Source organism: Panthera onca, chromosome B3 (genome assembly GCF_046562875.1).
Source record: "Panthera onca isolate mPanOnc1 chromosome B3, mPanOnc1 haplotype 2, whole genome shotgun sequence".
Classification (NCBI taxonomy): domain Eukaryota; kingdom Metazoa; phylum Chordata; class Mammalia; order Carnivora; family Felidae; genus Panthera; species Panthera onca.
The window spans coordinates 33,225,942-33,249,011 of NC_138344.1; the positions used below are offsets into that span (position 1 = coordinate 33,225,942).

General features: G+C 37.2%; 1 protein-coding gene across 2 annotated transcripts in view; it reads right to left on the reverse strand.

Annotated features, from left to right (window-relative positions):
* Nucleotides 1-465: 465 nt before the first annotated feature.
* Nucleotides 466-23,070, reverse strand: part of ARIH1 (ariadne RBR E3 ubiquitin protein ligase 1) — a 118,540-nt gene continuing 95,935 nt past the window's right edge. For both annotated transcript variants that reach the window (XM_060618124.3, XM_081795847.1), the window contains exons 8-14: nucleotides 21,130-21,172; nucleotides 20,548-20,619; nucleotides 16,361-16,491; nucleotides 12,738-12,795; nucleotides 8,052-8,312; nucleotides 5,696-5,808; nucleotides 466-3,848 (exon numbers count right to left, since the gene is read on the reverse strand). In XM_060618124.3, the coding sequence (XP_060474107.1) occupies nucleotides 3,764-3,848; nucleotides 5,696-5,808; nucleotides 8,052-8,312; nucleotides 12,738-12,795; nucleotides 16,361-16,491; nucleotides 20,548-20,619; nucleotides 21,130-21,172 (763 nt within the window). In that variant the 3' untranslated portion in view covers nucleotides 466-3,763. The remainder of the gene's footprint in view (nucleotides 3,849-5,695; nucleotides 5,809-8,051; nucleotides 8,313-12,737; nucleotides 12,796-16,360; nucleotides 16,492-20,547; nucleotides 20,620-21,129; nucleotides 21,173-23,070) is intronic.

A 23,070-nucleotide genomic window follows, 5' to 3' on the forward strand; every position in this document is an offset into this window, starting at 1 on the left:
AAAATTAGGACTTGGCTAGAATTTATCAGTGATGGAGATCTCCGACTTATGGGGACCTTCTTTAAGAAAGCTCTCCCTCCATCCCTACAGGAGATACTAGCTTTTAAGAGTGAACTAAATGGAAGCAATGTGAGGGAGTTTCAATGACTTTTAAAATATTTCATGCTTACAAAACTGACAAACTCTACTGAGCATCTAATATCACTGTTACAACACAAAAAGCAATTTAAATTCAATGTTCAAGACAGAAATTGGAAAGCTTTCAGAAAATGCTCTAAAGGCTTCATTAACCAAGGTAATTGTTGGGGATGGTCTCATTCACAGTTCCCTGCAAAGAAACTGAACCAAATCTCAACATTTTATATTAAGTAGGAACAGTGAATAAGGCACATAAAATAGGTGACTTGGGCCACCAATATGTCTTTTTTTTTTAACTATAAAAATAAACATAAGTAACTAATGGAATAACAAAATAAAAGTTTATTTTATTAGAATTAGGAATGTTCTTTCCCTCTGGGCAACCTGAACAGTCCAGTTACAATGAAAATCTAAGAACAGTTATTTCCACAGCACAGGGTGCTCTATGCACAAAATTACAGGGTTAGGAGCATTTAATCAATTTACCGATCTGATTGTCTCACCAACCCGCCCCCTCCCTTCCCCCAAGTGCTCTATACCGGGATCTGTAGCTAAAAGATTTTGTTACATCAAGTCCTTTTCTCTCTTGTACTAAATTTCAGTTCCTAATCATGGCTGAATCATATTTTACACTGCAGATTCAACCATTTCAAATCAAGTCAGTTGTCTTGGATCTGTTATATATGTGTGTATGTATACACATGTGTATTTAATATATTTATTTAAACACACATAAAACACATACAATCTGGGTTGCAAATTACACAGAATTTAGGGTCTGATGATATTATATGCTACTCAATTTTACCACTGTGTGTATCCTGAGCTTTGGATCAAAATTTTATTGAAAATCATTTAAAGTCCATCTACTGCTCAATGAATTGTTCAAATGAAGCATCATGCACTTTCAAAAGACAATGTTAACTGCCCTCAAGAAGACAAGGAGACCCTGGTGCTTACCGTGAATAGAGCCCTCTGACTAAAAGACTTAGGTAGAAATAGGGAAGCTGTCATTCAATACGGCTTGCCTATCTCAGCTGGGGTCACTGAAGCTACTAACAATGAAAGCAATGAACTCAGGGAATTCTGTCAAACATGGAGATAGCTGTTAAAAGCTTGAAGTTCAGAAAAGGCCAGTTCACCTTGATCCATACAAATTAGGGAATGCACCCACAACTGCAATACCCTTAGGTAATATGCCAACACTGAAACTAAAAAGCATCTCTAAAAAGCACTGTTCCTCCATGGGTAGGGGCTGATATTATGAAGTGCACACACTGTTTCTGGATACCTGTTGCAAGGGGAGCATGTAAAGAGGATTTATGACACTGAAACCTAGATACTGCAGTTAACTGGTAAGAGTTTTTAAAACACCACACATACACAAAACGTTTTAAGGGAAGCCACATATATCTAGATAGCAACTCTGGCTGCTTTTCAAAGTTACCAGGGAAAGGAACTCATTCAAGCTTTCTATTAAAAAAAAAAAAAGTCTCCTTAGTTTCGATAAATGTATTTTAAGATTGATGCAGTCATTTAAAATAAAGTCAAATGAATGATGGGGGCGGAGGGGAGGAGAAGAGACTGGAGGCAGACACTGAGTTCAGATTTGCACCTGAGGTGGCAAGGGAGGGGAGGATGAGAGGTACGGGTAAAGTTGATCCTAAAGCGACAAGTGGTTTAAGGAAGCAGCATAATATATTCAGCAAACATTCACTGATTTTTGATGGGAAAAGAACAGTTGCAAGTACATCTCATGTAACAACCTTTTTCTAAAAGGAAAAGTAGGGTTGATTCAGCAAAGCCTAACTTAGGCAAAAGGCCAGAGGAAAGTGAACCTACTTCCCAATGGAGTAATAAGATGTACAATGCAAGAGCAGACAAAGCTGCCTCACAAATGGTAAACACTCCCTAGGCGCAAGACATTTAAAGGAAGACAAAGAGGTCACCAAAACTGGTATTTAATATGAAGACCTCTTGATCTAGTTGCCTAATTCACTCTGCACTCCTGTAGAAAACTGACAGATTTAGGGATGCTGACCTGTTGAAAAATACCACAGCCAGAATGGCCTAAACAGGTATATAGTTAATAAAACCACCACCATCCTTTACTTTTAACATAGCTCTTAGTAGAAATTTCATAAAAATGGACATCACAGCTAAAATGCATTATTAATTCTCCTATCTGCTGACAATAGAAAAGAAGCAAACTCATTGATTTCTATTTAAATGCACTAGATGGGAATATTATGTTCTAGGGGTGTTCTCCTTCAAACTGAACCCACAGCAACACACACAAGCAATTTCAGTATCTGCCGTTTTAAATTCACAATCTGAAACTAAGTGAATGGCTATTTATTTATATTTATATTTAAAGCAAAAACATTCTATTTGACACCCTAATGTAAAGAAGGGGTGAGAGAAGAGCCAGAACTAAAATCTTAAAAGGCTCAAAGCAGCAATTAAGGGGGGAAAAAAGTTGAAATGTTTCCTCTGGATGTGATAGGGAGCATAGGAAGCCTTCAGGTGTGTGCATGACAGGGGCGCACAAAGGCTTAGGTAGATGGATGAGGCCATGGAAGGGGAGGAGGCTGGGACTGGGTCATTCTTGAAATACAGCAAAAACCTCCCTGTTGCAGCCCTTATCAGGCCATGGCATTTAGTCAGAGCTTGACTTCCCTGTCCCTGATCAAGAGCTGGAATTCAAGGCATGAGGCCCCTGGCCAGCAATGGGCATACCAAACGAGAAAGGGCAAAGTAATCTCAGGAAAGGGAAATCAAAGAGCTCATTAGGTCTTCCAGAGGTGCTAAACCAACACACCTTTATCCCAACCCTCAACCCTGGAAAGATAAAGCAAACTGAAAGAAAATGCACAGCAAATAGACATAATCTTGAAGATTTTTAAAGAATAAATATTTTTTGTAATTAAACATTATGCAAACACGTGCCACGCTTGCTTTGTCCATGCATATGCGCTATATACAATTTTGAAAAATACTGTGTTGTCCTCTTGTTTTAAAAGTCATATACAAAGTTTTTTTTGTGTTTTTTTTGTTTAATTCCTCCTGCTGCCTACCCCCTTCCCCGCCCCAAGAATTTTCTTTACAAGGAACTAATTCACTAATTCACTCATGACCTTGGGGTATGAGAGAGAGAGAGAGTCAGTCTGTGTGTGTGGGTGTATTTGTATGTGTAAGGGCGGAAGGGGAAGAGGTCCTTTACCAAAGTACAACAAAATGGCTGGTTTGGACATGAAAAGCAGTGTCAAGGAGCTGTTTTAAATTTTAACTGTACTATACTCAGGAAAAAGAAAAAGAAAAAAAAAAGGAGTCAGCTTTGAGAATGAAGCTACGTTACAAGTTAAAGTTGGAGGGCTTTTTAGTGTGTCTGTCACACTTTTGTTGGCGGCCTAGAATACTGTTGTACAATGGTTTATCTACCTTTTTTTTATTACAATATAATTTACTTAAACTTTCCGTTAACAAAACAGAATTCTGGTACTATAGACCAGAGGCGTCAGAACAGGCTTAGTGCCTCCTTGTTTGTGTTTGTTTTGTTTTGTTTTAATTGCATGAGCACTCTAGATGGTAAAGTTTTCAGAGTTCATTTTATGCAGGGCCATTCTCAGTCCTCAATGTACTCCCACAGATCTTTTTCATAGCCTTCATGCACATGCTGTAACAAAACCCTTCGTCGACTCTCACAGTATCTGTAATCAAAGAAAAAAAAAAATTTGTCACCCCCAATAAGAAAGAGGCATTTACTTATTTTTTAAAAATGTTTATTTATTAATAATTCTTAATGTTTATTTATTTTTGAGAGAGAGAGAGAGCGAGCTAGCGCGCATGAGCTGGGGAGGAGTAGAAAGAGAGGGAGACACAGAATCTGAAACAGACTCCAGGCTCTGAGCTGTCAGCACAGAGCGTGAAATGGGACTTGAACTCGTGAATCATGAGATCACGACCTGAGCCGAAGCTGGACACCTGACTGACTGAGCCACCCAGGTGCCTCAATTTTACGAATATTTTATTTTTTTTTTTTAATTTTTTTTTTTTTCAACGTTTTTTATTTATTTTTGGGACAGAGAGAGACAGAGTATGAACGGGGGAGGGGCAGAGAGAGAGGGAGACACAGAATCGGAAACAGGCTCCAGGCTCCGAGCCATCAGCCCAGAGCCTGACGCGGGGCTCGAACTCACGGACCGCGAGATCGTGACCTGGCTGAAGTCGGACGCTTAACCGACTGCGCCACCCAGGCGCCCCTACGAATATTTTAAGGTACTCCAGTTTATCCAGAATTGGAACAAGTTTGTTTTGTTTTGTTTTCTAATAGGCACATTTTCAGGTCTAGGTGTACACAACAAACTGTTTTCTAATTTTAAAAAGGTATTCTCCAAAAGTTGTGAATCCTAGTTTTGGAAATTAATTTCAGAGTAATAGAATGTTAGAAATTCCTAAGGGCCTTAGAAATAATTTGATTCAACCCTGTCACTGTACAGATAAGTAACAGTTTCAGAAAGAAGAAATTTCAAGGGTTACTGATTCACATCTGTAAAATCTTTGTTAACTGTAAAAATGACTGTTAACACAATGTAGTAGCTAAAGATGACTAAGGGAAGTGAAAATATTACTTGCACCTAAGTCTTCCAAATGCCCAAAGGTTTCTGCTACTATTAAAAAGGTATCTGTCAGGAAACACTAACTTAGGGGGAAATAGCTCCATGTTAAGAAAGCAAACATTTGTACCTTTAGCTTAAAAGGCAGCGTATTTTGAAATATCACCTACCCCTGGAAAAAGTAAACTTCTCTTTAGAAAAAAAAAACAAACCTTGGGGCGCCTGGGTGGCTCAGCCGGTTGAGTTTCCTACTTCAGCTCAGGTCACGATCTCACGGTTCATGAGTTAGAGCCCCACATTGGGTTCTCTGCTGTCAGCGCAGAGCCTGCCTGCTTCAGATCCTCTGTCTCCCTCCCTCTCTGCCCCTCCCCTGCTCATGCTCTCACTCTCAAAAATGAATGAATGAATGAATGAATGAATGAGAGAGAGAGAGAGAGAGAGACAGAGAGAGAGAGAGAGAGACAGAGAGAAGGAAGGGGGTGCAGGGAGGGAGGGAGGGAGGAAGGAAGGAAGGGAGGAAGAAAGAAAGGAAGGAAGGAAAGGAGAAAAATAAAATCTAATAAAAACTCTAAAAAAAGTTTGGGTAGCTCACCTGTCAATAGCCATGATCCCCAAGATCCCCAGGCTAGAACCAGCACCCGAATCTCACCCCTCATCCTAACAACCACTTGCCCCTTTTTAGGTTTTCTTCCTTACAATGCAGCAACTAAGTAGATAAAGCTGAATGGAAGTAGAATCAGCCAGTGTGATAAATGTTTGACTAACACTACTGCCTGCAATTTGTTCCCCAAAAGACAGAAGCAATCTGTGGGAAACATGGCAGCAGCTGAGTTACTGGATATGCTAAACCCAAGTTTCACTATCATCTAACTTCTCCACTAAAGCACATCAGACCACCACAGGCAGAAACTTTTGCTTAACAACTGTTAAAGAAGTCTCACCTGTACTTATCTTGTACTTTCTGCTTTATATCCTGCAGAGAATCTTGGGAAATATCTCTTTCGAGGTAGCCCGAAAGCACCTCTGTGGCATTCTCTAGATCTGCTTGGTTATTCTGCAAGAGAGGAGGAAGAATACATAGTAAATTCGGGCTTAGAAGACAGATGAAACATAAGCCTTCATGGCTGCTTCCTTGCCTATCGACTGTTCTCAACATTGATTTTGTAATTTTCATAGGTGGTTTCTGCACCTGTAAAGTTCTTTATCACTTTCCCCTCTAACAACTTGTACTCTCTTTTCCAGGACAGTTTTTTATATATTAAAATAACTAAAGATGTACCCATTACCTCTGGAAGAAAATGAAGAACAAAGTCCTGAAAAGGACTTAAGAAGTCTTTTGGAATATTATAGTTCTGCAAACTGCTATTGACTAAAACTCAAAAAAAAAAAAAAAAAAAAAAAAAAAGGAAAGCTTGACAAAAAATATAAACCCATTCTTGTTTACAACTGGCTGCACCTACTTCGTATAAGAGAACGCATGGAAAATTAATATTGTTAACCTTTACTACTATGGCTAGTTCTGTACATGTAACCAATTTTATTTTGTTTCTTATAAAACTAAACTATAGTAAACATACAGTGTCACATTAGTTTCAGGTGTACAATACAATGATTCAGCAATTCTGTACATGACTCAGTGCTCATCATAAGTCACCATCTGTCACCAAAAAATGTTAATACCATCTTACTATATTCCCTCTGCTATACTTTTCATCTCTGAGATTTACTTACTATTTAGTGGAAGTTTGTACCTCTTAACCCCCTTATTCACTTCATTCATCCTTCCATCTACCTCTCCCCTCTGGCAACCACCAGTTTGTTTTCTGTATTTAAGAGTGCTTTTTTGTCTCTGTTTTTGTTTGATCATTTGTTTTGTTTCTTAAATTCCACATAGGAGTGAAATCATATGGTATTTTTTGTCTTCTCTGACTTAATTTACTTAGAATTATACTCTCTAGGTCCATCCATATTGAATGAATGGCAAGATCTCATTCTTTTTTATTATGCATCAATTTTAAATGAGCAGCTCTACTTGAAAAACATTTACTGCTAAAAGACCCCTTTCATCACTTTTCCACCAAAGATAACCACCATGTTAACTTCTAATACCATACATTAGTCTTGCCTGACTTAAAACTTGTAATATCCTTGAAAAGTATTATCTCTATTTTAAAATAAAGATATAGATGACATTAAGTAATCTGCTCCAAGTCAAGAGAGCTAAAAAGTGGTTGAGTCCAATTTCAAATTCAGGCTGACTTCAAAGCCTCCACACTTAATTGCTAGCTGGCTAAACCACATCAATTTGAATGCAGTTTAGGACAAGAAGTCTAAACTTCTGAGCAAATAAGGAACCTTTATTATTTTTTTTTTTCTAATTTTTAAATTCTAGTTAGTTAACATACAGTGTGACATTGGTTTCAGGAAGAGAATTCAGTGATTCATCACTTATATATAACACCCAGTGATCATCATAACAAGTACCCTCCTTAATATCCATCACCCATTTGCGCCCCTCCCCCCCCACCCACCTCCTTCCATCAATCCATAGTTTGTTCTCTGTCGTTAAGAGTCTCTTTTGGTTTGTTTTCCTCTCTTTTTTCCCTTCCCATATGTTCATCTGTTTTGTTTCTCACATTCCACATGAGTGAAATCATGTAGCATTTGTCTTTCTCTGATTGACTTATTTTGCTTAGCATAATACACTCTACAGCTCCATCCATGTCATTCCAAATGGCAAGATTTCATTCTTTTTGATGGCTGAGTAACATTTCATTGTGTGTGTACACTACATCTTCTTTATCCATTCATCAGTCGATGGACATTTGGGGTCTTTCCACAGTTTGGCTATTGTTGATAATGCTGCTATAAACATTGGGGTGCATGTACCCCTATGAACCTGTATTTTTTTTTATTTATCCTTTGGGTAAAAACCTAGTAGTGCAATTGCTGGATCATAGGGTAGTTCTATTTTAACTTTCTGAGGAACCTCCATACTGTTTTCCAGAGTGGCTGCACCAGTTTGCATTCCCAAACAATGTAAGAGGGTTTCCCTTTCTCTGCATCCTGGCCAACATCTGTTGTTTCCCGTGTTGTTAATTTTAGTCATTCTGACAGGTGAGAGGTGGTATCTCATTGTGGTTTCGATTTATATTTCTCTGATGATGAGTGATGACGAGCATCTTTTCGTGTGCCTGTTAGCCCAGATAGGAAACTTTAAAACTCTACATATCTATGGCAGACCAAGTAGTCCTGTGACACAGCTGGGGTTTTTCCCCACTCAGTAACTATTCCTACCTCAAAGATAATGGACTGGTTATTCTTTTTGAGGTAGAAAGCGAAGACATAAGTGTACATGAGTGTGGCACGACACTGGCAGAGGACATCAACTGCCTTCTTCAGGAACTGCACCTCAATCCAGGACATGTTGTGCTGTTGCATCTCCTCCATTTTCTGCTTCACCTGAGCATATAGTTTGTGCTCAAAGCGTAGACTCTGCATGTGGTTCATATAGCGATTACAGTAGAACAGGTACCTCTGCAGGGCTGCCCTAGATCGCTGTCCCATTAAGAAAAATTAAGGAAACGTAATTGTAACAAACGTATCAAACATACACAAAAGCTCGTATAATATTTACTGATGAAACAGTATAGGAATTTAGGCTAAAATCAGGAACAAACAGACATCTCTTGCTACCTTTTGTTAATACTGCTATGAATGTCCTACAGCCGCACTTCCCAATATGGTAGCCACTGGCCACGGGCAGCTATTTAAATTAAAATAAAAAATTTAGGGGCGCCTGGGTGGCTCAGTGGGTTAAGCGGCCAACGTCGGCTCAGGTCATGATCTCGCAGTCCGTGAGTTCGAGCCCCACGTCGGGCTCTGTGCTGACAGTTCAGAGCCTGGAGCCTGTTTCAGATTCTGTGTCTCCCTCTCTCTGACCCTCCCCTGTTCATGCTCTGTCTCTCCCTGTCTCAAAAACTAAAAAAAAAAAAAAAAAAAAAAAAAAAAGTTAAAAAAAAAATTTACAAAAAAAATAAAAAATTTAGTTTCCCTGTGCTCAGTGGCTACCAAACTGGACAGTGGTGATAAAGAACATTTCCATCATAGGAAGTTCTACTATTCTGCAGTATGCAATAAGTAAACAAGAAGCATCAAAATTTTAAAGTAGAAAACAACAGAGAGGCAACCAGACATCACATAACTCTTCATATAATACAAAAGAAAATATCCAGCACCATCAGGTAGGTGCCCCCACCTCACTCCTCAATTGAATCTAAATTCAAGTTATCTAGAATTAACTACCAGTTTCAGGAAATACGGGAATAAAAGAACCTATTAATAGTCAACTTATTAAATGATATCAGGGAGTTACAATCAGCAAAATCCAGAATGTGAAAATTTTTACAGGACAAAAATGGCTTCGTTTCCTCAACAAATAAATAGTAATGGGTGGGGAGGGGGGCGGGGGTGAAGAAGAAGGAATGAAATACACAGAGATTAGACAATACTCAAAAGATATCAATCAAATCCAAGTTGGGAACCTATATGGATCCTGATCTGAACTATAAAAGAAAATTTATGAGATAAATAAAGACATGTGAACACTGGATAGTTAATAATATTTAAAAAGTAGTGCTTTAAAAAACATATAATAAATATATATACAAACACAATAATGGTATTGCAGTTGCATTAAAAGTGTTTTAAACGGGAGTCTGGGTGGATCAATCAGTTAAGCGTCTGACTTTGGCTCAGGTCATGATTTCCCTGTGCTGACTGCTCCAACCCTAGAGCTTGCTTCAGATTCTGTGTCTCCCAGTCTGTCTCTCTCTCTGCCCTTCCCTTGCTCCCTCCCTCCCTCCCTCTCCCTCTCTCAAAAATAAAACATTAAGGGGCGCCTAGGTGGTTCAACTGGTTAAGCATCTGACTTCAACTCAGGTCATGATCAGATAGTTTGGTGAGTTCGAGTCCCACATTAGGCTTTATGCTGACAGCTCCGAGCCTAGAGCCTGCTTCAGATTTTGTGTCTCCCTTTCTCTGCTCCTCCCGAACTTGTTCTCTCTCTCAAAAATAAATAAACATTTAAAAAAGTAAAAAATAAAAAATAAATAAAACATTTTTAAAAAGAGTTTTAAAGATACATAAAGTATTACCAAAGAAACAGTATCATATCTGGTCTAGATTTGTTTTATGTTATTTATCAGACTGCAAAAACAATTCACCTTGGTCTCTCCCATTATACTGTAAATCTCTAGAGACAGACTTTTTAAAAAGAAATACTGTTATCTCTAGTGCCTAACATGCAGAAAATGATTAATAAATGCTTGTTAACTGCAACCACTATGAAAAAGTTTTTTTTTTTTTAACCACACATATATTATTTCTTTTCTTTTACTATCACTTCCTCTTTCTCCCCTTATGCCTTAGTGACTACAAAGGGCACAGATGCTACAAGGCCTTATGGTTGCTCTCCTGCTTGGAAATACTAACTCTGGGGCCGCCTGGATGGCTCAGTGGATTAAGTGTCCGACTTCGGCTCAGGCCGTGATCTCACGGTTTGTTGAGTTTGAGCCCCACATCAGGCTCTGTGCTGACAGCTTAGAGCCTGGAGCCTGCTTCGGATTCTGTGTTTCCCCTTCTCTCTTCCCCTCTCATACTCATGCTCTGTCTCTCTCTGTCTCTTGATAATAAATAAACGTTATTTAAAGAAATACTAACTCTGAACTACTTAATTGGCCAATCACATGATCCAGTATCATACAACACTGAAACATCTCAAAAAATCTACTCTTACTATTCAAGAGTCAGGTAAGTACCAAATCAATGCTTACACACTGGAAAATTAGGCCAATTATATTTAATCATTATTAGATTAAAAGCAATATTAATGTTGGGGCAACTGGGTGGCTCAGTCTTGGTTAAGCTTCTAACTCTTGGTTTCAGCTCAGGTCATGATCAGATAGTTTGGTGAGTTCGAGCCCTACATCAGGCTTTGCATGACAGAGTGCAGAGCCTGCTTGGGATCCTACCCGCCCCCTCTCTAAATAAACTTTAATCTGCTTGGCATTTTATCCCACCCCCCAAAACCAACCACTAATATTTCAAGCCTGTCAAATTTCCAAAATTAAATGGAAAACCTAAACTACCACATTAAAATATATAATGTTATAGGACTTGATTTAAAATCTAATTTAATACTTCAATTAATTCTAAAACAGCTTCCTACTAAAATAACTCTAAAATACAGCATGAAAGAAAACTCATACCACCACTACAAATAAGACCAACTTTTAATCAAATTCCAGATTGAGAAAATGCAATGAGTGACCTTAAACACTTTGGGAAAAAGTCCAAAACAAACCTGACTACCTAGAACAGGGGTTGGCAAACTGTCCTGTGAGCCAAATCCAGCTGCTGCCTGGTTCTGTAAATAACTTGGAACTCTGTCATGCCTACTCATTTGAGTTTGTGGCTGATTTAGCATTACAAGAGCAGAAGCAGAGTTCAACACGTTTAAGAGAGACCATATAGTCTGCAAAGCTGAAAACATTTACCATCTGCTTCTTCACAGAAAAGTGTACTGACTCCCCTGGTCTAGAAAATAAGAAAATCCAAATATCCACCACAATCAGCACCATGGCATAGTATGTTAAGTCAACAACTTTCTACAATGCAGGTACACTTTTCCAAGGCACTCAACTACCATCTGTGTTCTTTCTGGACTATGTGCCAACCTTCTAGCACTTTTTAAAGCTACAACTCCCAGTGAACACTATATCAGAGTACTGGAGCAGGGAAAAGGAAGGAAAAGGCCAGATGCGTGTGCAATGGTATACTCCATTTTGGGGGACACGGCTCCCACTAAATAAACAAAGCCACTTGTATAAAGTCTTTCTCTGTACACCCATAGGATCAGAAGATTCTAGTTTTTTTTTTTTTTTTTAAAGTTTATTTATTTTGAAAGAGAGAGAAAAGTGTGAGTGGGAGGGGGCAGAGAGAAAGAGAGAGAATCTCAAGCAGACCCCTACTGTCAGCACAGAACCTGATGGGGGCTCGAACCCACAAACCATTAAGTCATGATCTGACCCGAAGTCAGACACTTAACTGACTGAGCCACCCAGGCTCCCTTAATTAGAAATAAATTTTAAAGGAACATTTTAAAAGTAGAAAGAAAGAAAGAAAGAAAAAGAAAGAAAGAAAGAAAGAAAGAAAGAAAGAAAGGAAGGAAGGAAGGAAGGAAGGAAGGAAGAAAGAAAGAAAGAAAGAAAGAAAGAAAGAAAGAAAGAAAGAAAGAAGGAAAGAAAAAACATGTTTTGGATGACATCTTAAGCAAGGAAAACCATTTGAAAAGAATATTTTTGGGACAACAGGGGAATTTCAATATGGAATAGATGAAAGTAAGTAAGGAATAATTAAATTCCAGGATTCTACAATTCTGACAGAATTACCAAGATGAAAGAAGCTCAAAATGTTGATGAACTTAATTCACACCTAGTGATTGAATCCTTCTCTACAATGGTGAGATATATATATATCCCTAACCAGTAAAAGGGAACTGCCCCTGAGGCAGTCCATTCTAAATCAGCTCACCTATGATCTTACTGGCTTCTTGATGAATAAGTTAAAAAAAAAAAAAAAAAAATTAAATAGAAATGAGAATGCACATAAACAGCAGGAAGGCTTTTTAACAAATACTGTTCTCTAGACTCCTTGCTGGGGTGAAAAAACCTTAACAGCAAAACTAATGAAACCTGGAACTGCACAACATGACTAGATTAATCTTTTAAAAGAAAGAAACAAACCTATAAACAGGAATGTTTCCTGATAGGCATTTTGTTCTCAATGTACACAGATATGCAGTATTTACTGGGGTGTGTTTCCACAACTCTTTCAGAATTGAAAATTTCTGCTAAATTATTCCCTAATAAACATGTGATACACATTCCCACTCAACTGTTACCTGAAAATAAATGTACTCACCTCCTGTGCATCTCTTGCTGCCTTTGCATCATCCTCATTATAGCGGTTACAGTTGTACCTTAAAGTGAAGTAAGAGGATTCCATAAAGCCAAAAATCAATGAGAAGGAACAAATAACAGAATTTTAGCCTGGATTCAGAGATTATCTAGAACCAAAATTCTCCTTTATATAGATAAACTGAGGTGTTTAAAATGCCCAGGGTTCTAGAATTACAAGACAGAAAAGAATTCCAAGTGTTGTTGGATTGAACGAACCCCCACCTAGTGTTGGAATCCTCTAACACTGTATCAGTTCTCTACTTCCTGAACTAGTCCATTCCAAATCGGCTCACCTGTAATCATTAGAAAGCGCTGTCATTCTAATATTCCATTTCCTGACTGCAGTCTGAACTTCTAACTTAATTTTTGAAGAGGTCATCTTATTTCCTAGGTTGTCTGTTATTTAGGCTAAGTATTCCCAATTTTTCCAGTTACTTACCTTCTTATTTTAATAAACCAAAGAGAACCAATAGTTCATGGAATACTATGTAACAGATGCTGTGCTATGTGCTTTACATGGTATTATAACTTACAAGAATCATTGAAAACTGAATGATACACAAAATGAGAAGCAGGGGAAATGTGCCCCTAAGACAGCTCAGAGTGAAGATGGACAACAATGGCAGTTCCCTTGTCCTGATTACTCTACCTTTGCTTTTCTGGGAGTCTACACTATGGGAACAGCTGATAGCTACCTATCACCCACTTACAAAGGACTTCAAATGTACTGTCATATTCAATTCCTTGAACCACTTTATGAAATATGGATTATTACCCACATTGAACAGATGAAGAATTAGGCTTTGAGAAGGTAAGTAACACACTTAAGGTAAAATAGCTAGAGTTTCAGAGTTAAGAATTAAATATATGCCTGTCTGCCAATTGAGGGCCGTGCTCTGAACTGTTGACTGTATTGTTCACATGCTGTAGTTCTTGTCTTCAGAATCTTAACAGTAATCCTTTTAGGTCTAAAGGAAGAATTTTGAATTTACTTTAAATCTTGTTAAACTGGATCCACTGTTCTAGCTTGCCAAGTTTCCCAGGATTTTAATGGTCTATATATTTAATATCTTTCTGTGATGCTACCCTAAAATGTAGGCAAGATTCTCTTATTAGTTTAAGAAAGTCATCAGTAAAACTGACCAGAAAAGTAGTACACAGTTTACGTGAATAAAAAAGGTAAGGACAAAGCCTTTCATTCAGCAGATCTTGGGGAAGTATTTCATTAGGAAGAAGGAAATCCATTACCTGTAACTGCAAGAAACGGTCACTCAATTAATCCCAAATATCCTTGTGTGTGTTCGTAGCCTGGGCCACAAACTTCTCAGCTCACACCAAAATACCTTGTTGAGATTCACAAAACATTCCCTAATCATCATCCTAATACCATTTGATTCTGGGATTTCATGTAAGAGAAAAGTTATGTGGTTCATATGTATTTCATGGAATCAATCACAAATTTTGGAAATTTGGGATTACATTTTGTCTGCTTTCAGTTTTTGGTAGCTATTTTCCATAGCTATAGCTCTCTATTTTCCATAGCTACTCAGAAATAACCAACAATGGCTCACTGATCTCATCTTTAAGTTTTTAAAGTAACCCAGACCATAATTCACTCAAGTCAGGAGATACATTAATTTCCTACCAGCTTGGGTTATAATCCTCTCTTAGAAAAAATTACTTAATTTAGCCCAAATATTGGCTCTCCTTGCCCTCTACTGGTCAACTGTTAATACCTCTTCTTCTTATCTAATGTAATATCCTTAAAAACTTTCCTTTTGATGTTTTTTGGATATTTTTAAGCCTCAACTCATTTTGTACTCTGCCAAAATTATTAAGGACTTGAAGGCCAGGAAAGCAAACAATTCACCTCTACTTCTAACTCAGATGATGGACAGTGCTACTTGGAATGCTATTTTGAGGATTCTGAGGCATTTTCAGATTTAAATAAGGAAGCACAGTATGACTCATTTGCAATGTTAGCTATGGGTAAAGGCAAGACACAGGAAACATTTCTGACAACTTCGGTCCAGGCCGTTCCTCATCCTCCTGCACCCAACATTTGTTCTGTACTCTTTTCAGTTTTCAAAACAGCTTCTTTAAAATTTGAGTTATGATCCAAGATTTCCTTACACACAGAAAAAGTAACTTAAAAAACGTATTTTTAGTAACTCTTCTCCATTTATTAGGCTTGTTTGTTTAAATATACTAGAGTGGATTTAGTTTCTGAAACAGTCTAATTCTCCAGTTTGCCTTCTTAAAATCTAGAGTATCTGTCAGGCTAAACCCCAAATACCTTTCTTGGATTTGACAGTGGCAAAATCACATTCTTTACTTCTACATAACCAATTAGTTTTTACCTAATTCAGAATTAATTTCAGACAAGTAATCCCTCTCACTATTCCTCTAACTAATGAAACTAATGAAAGTTTCAGTGAAACTAATGAAAGTACCAATGAAAATAAAAAGAGACTTGCCATTGTCTTCACGAGATCCTCCTCCAAACCTAAGAGATTTCTTCCCCTCTCATTCACTCTTTACAAAGCAGCCACGATTCTGACGTAATGTATGTAAAGCACATTAATACAAAGCCCTCTCATCTAAATTACAGATCTAATCAGGCCACTCCCCACTTAAAAGCCTTCTGATAATGTCCAAACTACTTTAGGTCTCAGTCTACTTTCTCTTTTCCTATGCCCTACGTGTAAGGGGCCACAAACTGAACTGCCAATAAGTAACATAAATTAGTGAAATGGGCCCATTTGTGTATTATAACAATCAGAAATACTTTCATTTTTACCAGGTGTGCTAGCTCCCTTCTCTCAAAACTCAAGGCATCATGATTCTAACTTGCATTTTCCTGAACTGGTAAGATATATGCACAGAACAAAGATATGTATCTACTAAATGTGATACCACCTTCTAAATATGGTGCCATCATGATACATACAAATGCCCTGAAGATTGTCTTGGGGAAATAAATGTATCAAACTGGCAAGTCAAGACATCATCTAAGGGGCTATTAATCAATTCCAGATGACTGCTGCCAAGCAGGAATACAGGCCTGTTCTTATATTTCAAAAAGAGGCTTATAATCTGGATTGCACTGGGCAATTTTCCAATTCTTAAAATTTGGGACACATTTTTTGTCTAGTAGTATACAAGGGTAAGTAAAACACAACTGCAGGTTAGGTTCTACCAACAGTCTCTTAGTTTTCAACTACTGCCTAAACAGACATATTAGACAATGCAACTCTTCTCTAAATTAGTCATATACTTTCACATCATTCTACCTTTATTCATGCCACTCCTTTTGCCCTGAATGTCTTCTCTACCACTTCCAACTAATGAACTTTTACTCTCCCTTAAAATTCACATCAATTGGTACCTTCTCTGTGAAATATGCCTGATTTAGACTTCTCTCCAGACATCTTGCCTGTACTTTTAACGATGATCACACACTGTATTCATTTACTTAGCTCCCAAGTTAGATGGTGACTTCCGTGAGGTAAAACCTTAGTCACAGTATATGCATATATTACATACTTATGTGAACATTTTCTCCCCTTCATTTCCCCAACCTACCAGGCAGATCCATGTGGTTCCCAAGGGCCAAGACACACCCAGCAAAACTCTGCTTTACAGTTCTGGTTACGACACACCATGTGATTACAACCGCCATCCTTTTCAATTGTGACGTGGCATTTGGGACATTCCTATGAAGAGAAACTATAAAGTTGGTGTCAATGCTACACTAGGTTGTATTACTATCACCGAAGAGAAGCCAATTCTGGATTTGGTTTATTTTTAAATACCACATTTATTGTTATTAATACATGTAAAGCACTCAGAAAAGTGTGGAATACAATAAGTACTACTGGAAATGAGCTATTATCATTATTACTGGCTTTGAAGATGTATTATACAAGAGGGGTGCCTGGGTGGCTCAGTCGGTTGGGTGTCTGACTCGGCTCAGGTCATGATCTCACAGTTTGTGAGTTCGAGCCCCGTGTTGGGCTTTGTGCTGACAGCTCGGAGCCTGGAGCCTGCTTTGGATTCTGTGTCTTCCCCTCTCTCTGCCCCTCCTCTGCTCATGCTGTCTGTTTGTCTCTCTCTCACTCACTCACTCAAAAAAGTATTAAAAAAAAAAAAAAAAAAAAAGAATAAGGGGTATTTAAACAATGGAGGCCAACACACAATTTTATACCATTAGTACCCTGCTCTACCCAAAATGATTAAAACATATTTTTACCTCCCAGAAAGCATTAGTAATGAAACAATAAGTCTTGTCACTTAAAACAGATGCCCACACCTTTGAGAAATGTATGGTTGAAATCAATATTTTTGTGCTCTCTAAAATTATGGTAAAGATAACTCATGTCACTTAAGAAAAACTTTTCTGTGTTGTTAGGAAACAACTTTAATGTGTTCATTAAAGTCCCTGAATCTTTGAATATGCTCTATAAAACTAGTAGTTCAGAATAGGGCAGAATAAGTGGTTCATTTAAACTATAGGCCTCTTTTTGCATCTAGAGAAATCCCCAAACCTCTAAACCTCCAAGATGCTTAAACCTCCAAGATGTTTAAAGTAGGGAGTATAGGCTTGAATATGTTCGGCTTTGTTTAGAGAGAATTTTGAGGAAGAATGACAATTAGTAATAACAAAATTATCTGCTTGATAATTTTGAGATAAAACTGGAGTTTTTTTCTCTTGAGTGATTTCAGAAGCTTTTATTATTGTTATTAGCTCCTTGAACAAATTTGCAGATTATTGGGGGACCTCGGTGTCTCAGGTGAGCGTCCGACTCTTGATTTCGGTTCAGGTCATGATCTCATGGTTCGTGACTTTGAGCCCCATGTTAGGCTCCATACCGACAGTTTGGAGCCTGCTTGGGATTCTCTCACTCCGTGTCTCTCTACCTGTCTCTCTCTCTCTCTTTCAAAAATAAGTAAACTTAAAAAAAAAATTGCAGATTATCAGTGGTATCATAACATATTGAGAGCTTGGTTAATTGTAACCAAGAAATATAGAATGAAACATTTTATTTTTTTAAGAAATGTTTTGTTTTAATGTTTTTAATTTATTTTTGAGAGAGAGCGTAAATGGGAAAGGTGTGAAAGAAGGGGTGTGTAGGGGGATAGAGGCTTGAATTCAGGAACTGTGAGATCATGACCTAAGCCAAAGTTGAATGCTCACCCAACTGAGCTACCCAGGCACCCCAGATACAGATATTTTAGACCTGGAATTTGCTTCTTGAGAAAATGTGAAATATCTTAATTGATTTCAAAGATTTGATTTAAAATGTATAATTAGAAGTTACCATATTGACCTATTTAAAATTACTATAGCTTATGGGCAGGGTAGTGTTATTTCACAAAGGTCAAATTGTGAATCACTATAAGGATTATCAGTAATATAATGGGTGATACTCCCCCCTTATGGGAGTTACAGGCATCAAACTAATGCAGGGAAATAGAACCTTTATATCTTATTCATAGTTTTATTAAAATTAACGTTTGATTCTGTGGATTTTCCAAAAGGAAAAAAGCAGTAGACCTGCTGTAGGGTAATAACTTTAGTTCACTGGCAACCAAGAATATGACACAGACTTGGAAAAAGCCATGATCTCTGTAGCACAGTTGTAAATGGACCACAGTGAAAAGAATTTAAAACAAGGGTATTTGAGGGGCATTCGACTGGCTCAGTCAGTGGAGCATGCAACTCTTGATATCTGGGTTGTGATTTCAAGCTCCCTATTGGGGGTAGAGTGTACTTAAAAATAACAACAACAAATAAATAAGTAAAACAAGTGTATTTGACAGAAGAAAGTTGGGAGACTCAGTAGCCACAAAAAGAATTTATCAGTCTTACCAATCCCACTGACCTTATTCTTAAGGCCAAATTGCTTGGGTTTGAATCCTGACTCTACCATTGCTACCTGTGTGATCTCAGACTAGTGTTTTTATTATTTTTCTCTTCCTTAGTTATTCATCTGACAAAGGAAAATAGGAATAGGATCACTATAACGATTATGAGTTAACGCATATAAAACAATGAGAGCAAACAGTATGTGGTATACAGGAGTACTCAATAATTATTTTTAGATGACATTGGAGAGTGTGTTTACCTGAACAAATGTTTTACCTCCTGTAAAACTAGTATTACTACATGTATGGTTAAAAGTGCTTAATGTTTTAGTCCCCCATCCCCAATAAAACAAATCTTTTAATTGCATGATACATTTTTTTTTTTTTTTTAACATTTATTTATTTTTGAGAGACAGAGAGAGACAGAGCATGAGCAGGGGAGGGAGAGAGGGAGAGAGAAAGGGAGACACAAAATCCAAAGTAGGCGTCAGGCTCTGAGCTGTCAGTACAGAGCCAGATGTGGGGCCTGAAGCCATGAACCACAAGATCATGACCTGAGACAAAGACCCTAAACAACTGAGCCACCCAGGGGCACCTAAACACTCCTTATTCTTCTAATTGTCCTGTGATTGAGTGATGGAAAGCTCTAACGCTGGTCAAACAACTCAGTATTCTTTAAGCATCACCTAAGACAATACTAAAAATGAATAGCCCATGAATAACCCTATAATCAAGGGCAAGCCACTTCCAATATAGATAGGCTATAAGGCTGAATTAAATAAAGACTGGCTATTTATACAATTTCTACTAAGAGACTGCTGGGTACACAGCTGGGATTCAAATGTATGCTTATTACTTAGTGCTAAAAAAGAAGGGTGTTCAAGACAACTTCCATTTGCAAGACAAAACATCTGTCTAGGGTTAAAGAACTGGTCCATGGTCATAAAGACATGAACAATCTTGAAACTAGTATCCTGAAACTAGTATCACGAGCAATAATGTACCTTAAAAATAAAAACAAAAAACCAAGGGATACCCATATTATCCCCAAAATCTCTATTTCTCAGGAGTCAAGTCTCTTAAATCATATTTTAGCAATTTAACATGCTAAAGATGTCAAACATGTTAAGTCCAGTGCAGCTACATAAAAAAAAGTTATTAGTCAGTTACTCTCAATACTGCTCTAAAGAATGACTCCGTAAGGAGGGGCACCTGGCTGGCTCAGTCAGTACAGCATGTGACTCTTGAACACAGGGTTTTGAATTCAAGCTCCACATTTGGTGTAAAGATTACTTAAAAATAAAATCTTAGAAAGAAAAAAAAAAGGACTCCTTAAAAGTTAAACCCTGGACTTTTTTTAAGGTTTATTTTATTTTTAGTAACCTCTAAACTCAACATGGGGCTTGAACTCACGACCCCAAGATCAAGAGTTGTGTGTTCTACTGACAGCCAGCCAAGCACACCAAACCCTGGGAGTTTTTAAAGGCAGAAATGTAAATTTGCCTAATAAAACCAAGCTAGGTGGAATAAACTCTATATACTAAAAGTCAGGCAATAACAATATAAAAAAGCATTATCAAACTCTCAGGTAGAAAAACTGTCAGCTTCTTCTTCTATAGGAAACTGTTTCCTAATGGACAAAAATTTCCAAAGAAGAGTACTATACTGCAGTATAGTGCTCAATAAAATAAACTCAAACACTAAAAATCGGCAATCATTCTGGAAAAACACAACCAACCAAAACCCAAATCCCCAAAACAACCCAAAAACCCCAAATCTGAACTGAGGAAAAGGTAAAACAAGTTCCCGTCCCTAATTAGGAAACTTACTTGTTTTGCTAATGCCAAGGCTCCTACGCTTATCACAGTTTCATTACCAAGAGTTTACTGAAGGGAAATACCAACCTTTGTGTTGGCTGCAATCCAGTTAGAGGTCTCACTGTCATCATCACACTTTTTAATCCATTTCTTTAACCACTGTTTGAAAACAACAACTGTTAGGGTACAACAAAAGACTTAAGAGAAAGGATAGCAAATTACTTCAACATTTAAATACAGTCAAGCTTACATTTAAAAGGCAAAGGACAAGATTATCACTGGATTTAATTCCTCTTAAACCAAGGGACTCTGGTAGTTCTCATATCCAGTGTATATAAAATCAACCAAAGGAGGATTTTCTCTGGCTGAAGCCAAGTGAGGAACCTAGAGCTTGATGAGAAGCCCGGCTCCAAGATGTATTATTCCCCTTCGTAAATTACAAAGTCTGCTCAGGGAGGTGCCTTAACCACTGTTAATCCTGATAATTATCAGGAGCTGACTTATTTGTAAGGAATGCTTTATGAATACTTGTGATGATCATTTGAAATAAAAAGGAAAAAAATACAATTTTCTATCTACAAATGGATAACAAAGTTGTGGGCCCCAGTTTTCAGTCTTAGAACTGCTCTATTGTATTATTTAAAAAATGAAAATGCCAGACAAACTCACCTTACATTTAACAGGATCGTGCCAATTTTCTCCACAGTTAAAGCTGTTAAGTGATAGAAGAGTTAAAAGAATTAAGTCCTACCTACTGTTAGTCAGTACACAAACAAACCCATTTCATGCTTTATAGTTCCTCAGTGGTTTCACTGTTTTTAAAGACTAGCAAATACAAGAGCATGAGGCAAGTTCATATTATTCTACAGATTATTTAGAATTCAGCATTAGAACAGCATGTATTGTGGTGTGTGCAAGAAATGAAGAAATGATTATAGTCGTGAAGACATGCTATGATGACAACTTCCTAAGAAAGGACTCTATAGCCACCAAACTGTTAAGACAAAAAATTGAGTTTAGCGAGATCTGTATTTTTCTGATAGTTTTGAAAATGTATAGTTCCATGCTGTAAACATTCTTCAATTGAAACCAAACAAATAATTTTCACTAATTTAAACTTAAATTTCAACCAATGCTTCATCAGTATATATTAAATCTCTTACTTAACACCCCAAATGAAGAATTATATAATTTAATCCTAATGCACAGTGAGCAAACAGGTCACATCTTTGCATGACACAAACAAATGAACCTCAGTCTTGTAGAGAGAAAGTTTACCAAGCAAGGTGTAAAACAAGAATGTGGCTAAACATTCTCTAAATACATGAATTGTTCATGCCTTTCTGTTTTCTAGGCAAATGTGGTGTATACATTTGCTAAAATAAAGTATAAATTAAGAATAAATTCAAATGCTTATAAAAAAAAAACACCCCGCTGAATGGCTGGTTTTTTCAGGAATGCCAAAAATCCTTTGTAAATGAGAGGAACAAAGTGCTATCAATTTAAATGAAGTCAAATATAATGGTTACTTCTGGAAAAGAAGATGGCGAATGGGATGGAGAAAGGAACAAAGGAGTGTCAAATGAATCTGTCATTCATTTGACAGATTTCTTAACAAAAACAAAATACTTTGCTTAAAGCTGGGTTAGTAGCTACTAAGTATTCACTGCTGTTATTCTCTATATTTTGGTCTGTATACAAGATACTTCATACTAAAAATATGTTTTAAAATACATATGAAATCAGACTCCACGTCTTATTTATAGGGCAAATTCTACATTAGAATGTATATTTAATTTTTTACCAAAATAGCATGTATTTCACACATATTTAATCTCTGTGAGGTTACCTGCTCTTTTTGGAAATATTTAGTATTAACGATGTAGAAGTCTAACTCTATAGTTGCTTGCAGAGGAAAAAAAAAAAAAAAAGAATGGTATGGAATACCAATATAATGTCTATCGGCTAGCTCTTAGAGCTACTTGGTTTGATGGGTTTCGTGTTCCTAAAAGATCCACCAAGGAAATGGAAAATTATCTTAACTTTCTAACATGAATACGCTGTATTGGAAATTCTCTGTTAAGTCAAATCTAGAATTCAAAGACCAAAAGAGCATGCTATACACTCCAAGAACCAAGGTTACCAGGAAAGGTGGGGCCAGAGGAGCCACAGGAAAACTTTTGATGAAAACGCACATGTAATCAAACATGTTTTATCTTTCCAAATTTATCAAGGCATATTTTCTTTCTAGAAGTAAGATTTAACTTGTCAGAGTAAATGAAAAATAATCCTGTTTATTTTATTTCCTAAGAGATAACTAGAAAACAGAACAAGAGCCATAAAGGAACCAAATATACCCTGACAAAATAAATAGTCCATCAGAAATGAGACGAACTAAGTTCTTACCCCAGATCTACAAGTTTGCTCATATACTAGTTCCAGCAGAGCACACAAGAAAATGTGATTATAGCTGTTTCTTTTCCCATAAGAAAAAGAGCAACTAGGAAGAAAAAATTACTGAAGATACGACCTTTTAATCTAATTCTTATTTAAAAGAAATATACACTATCTTAAATCAACATCACCCACCTCCCTCCCTGAGGTAAAAAA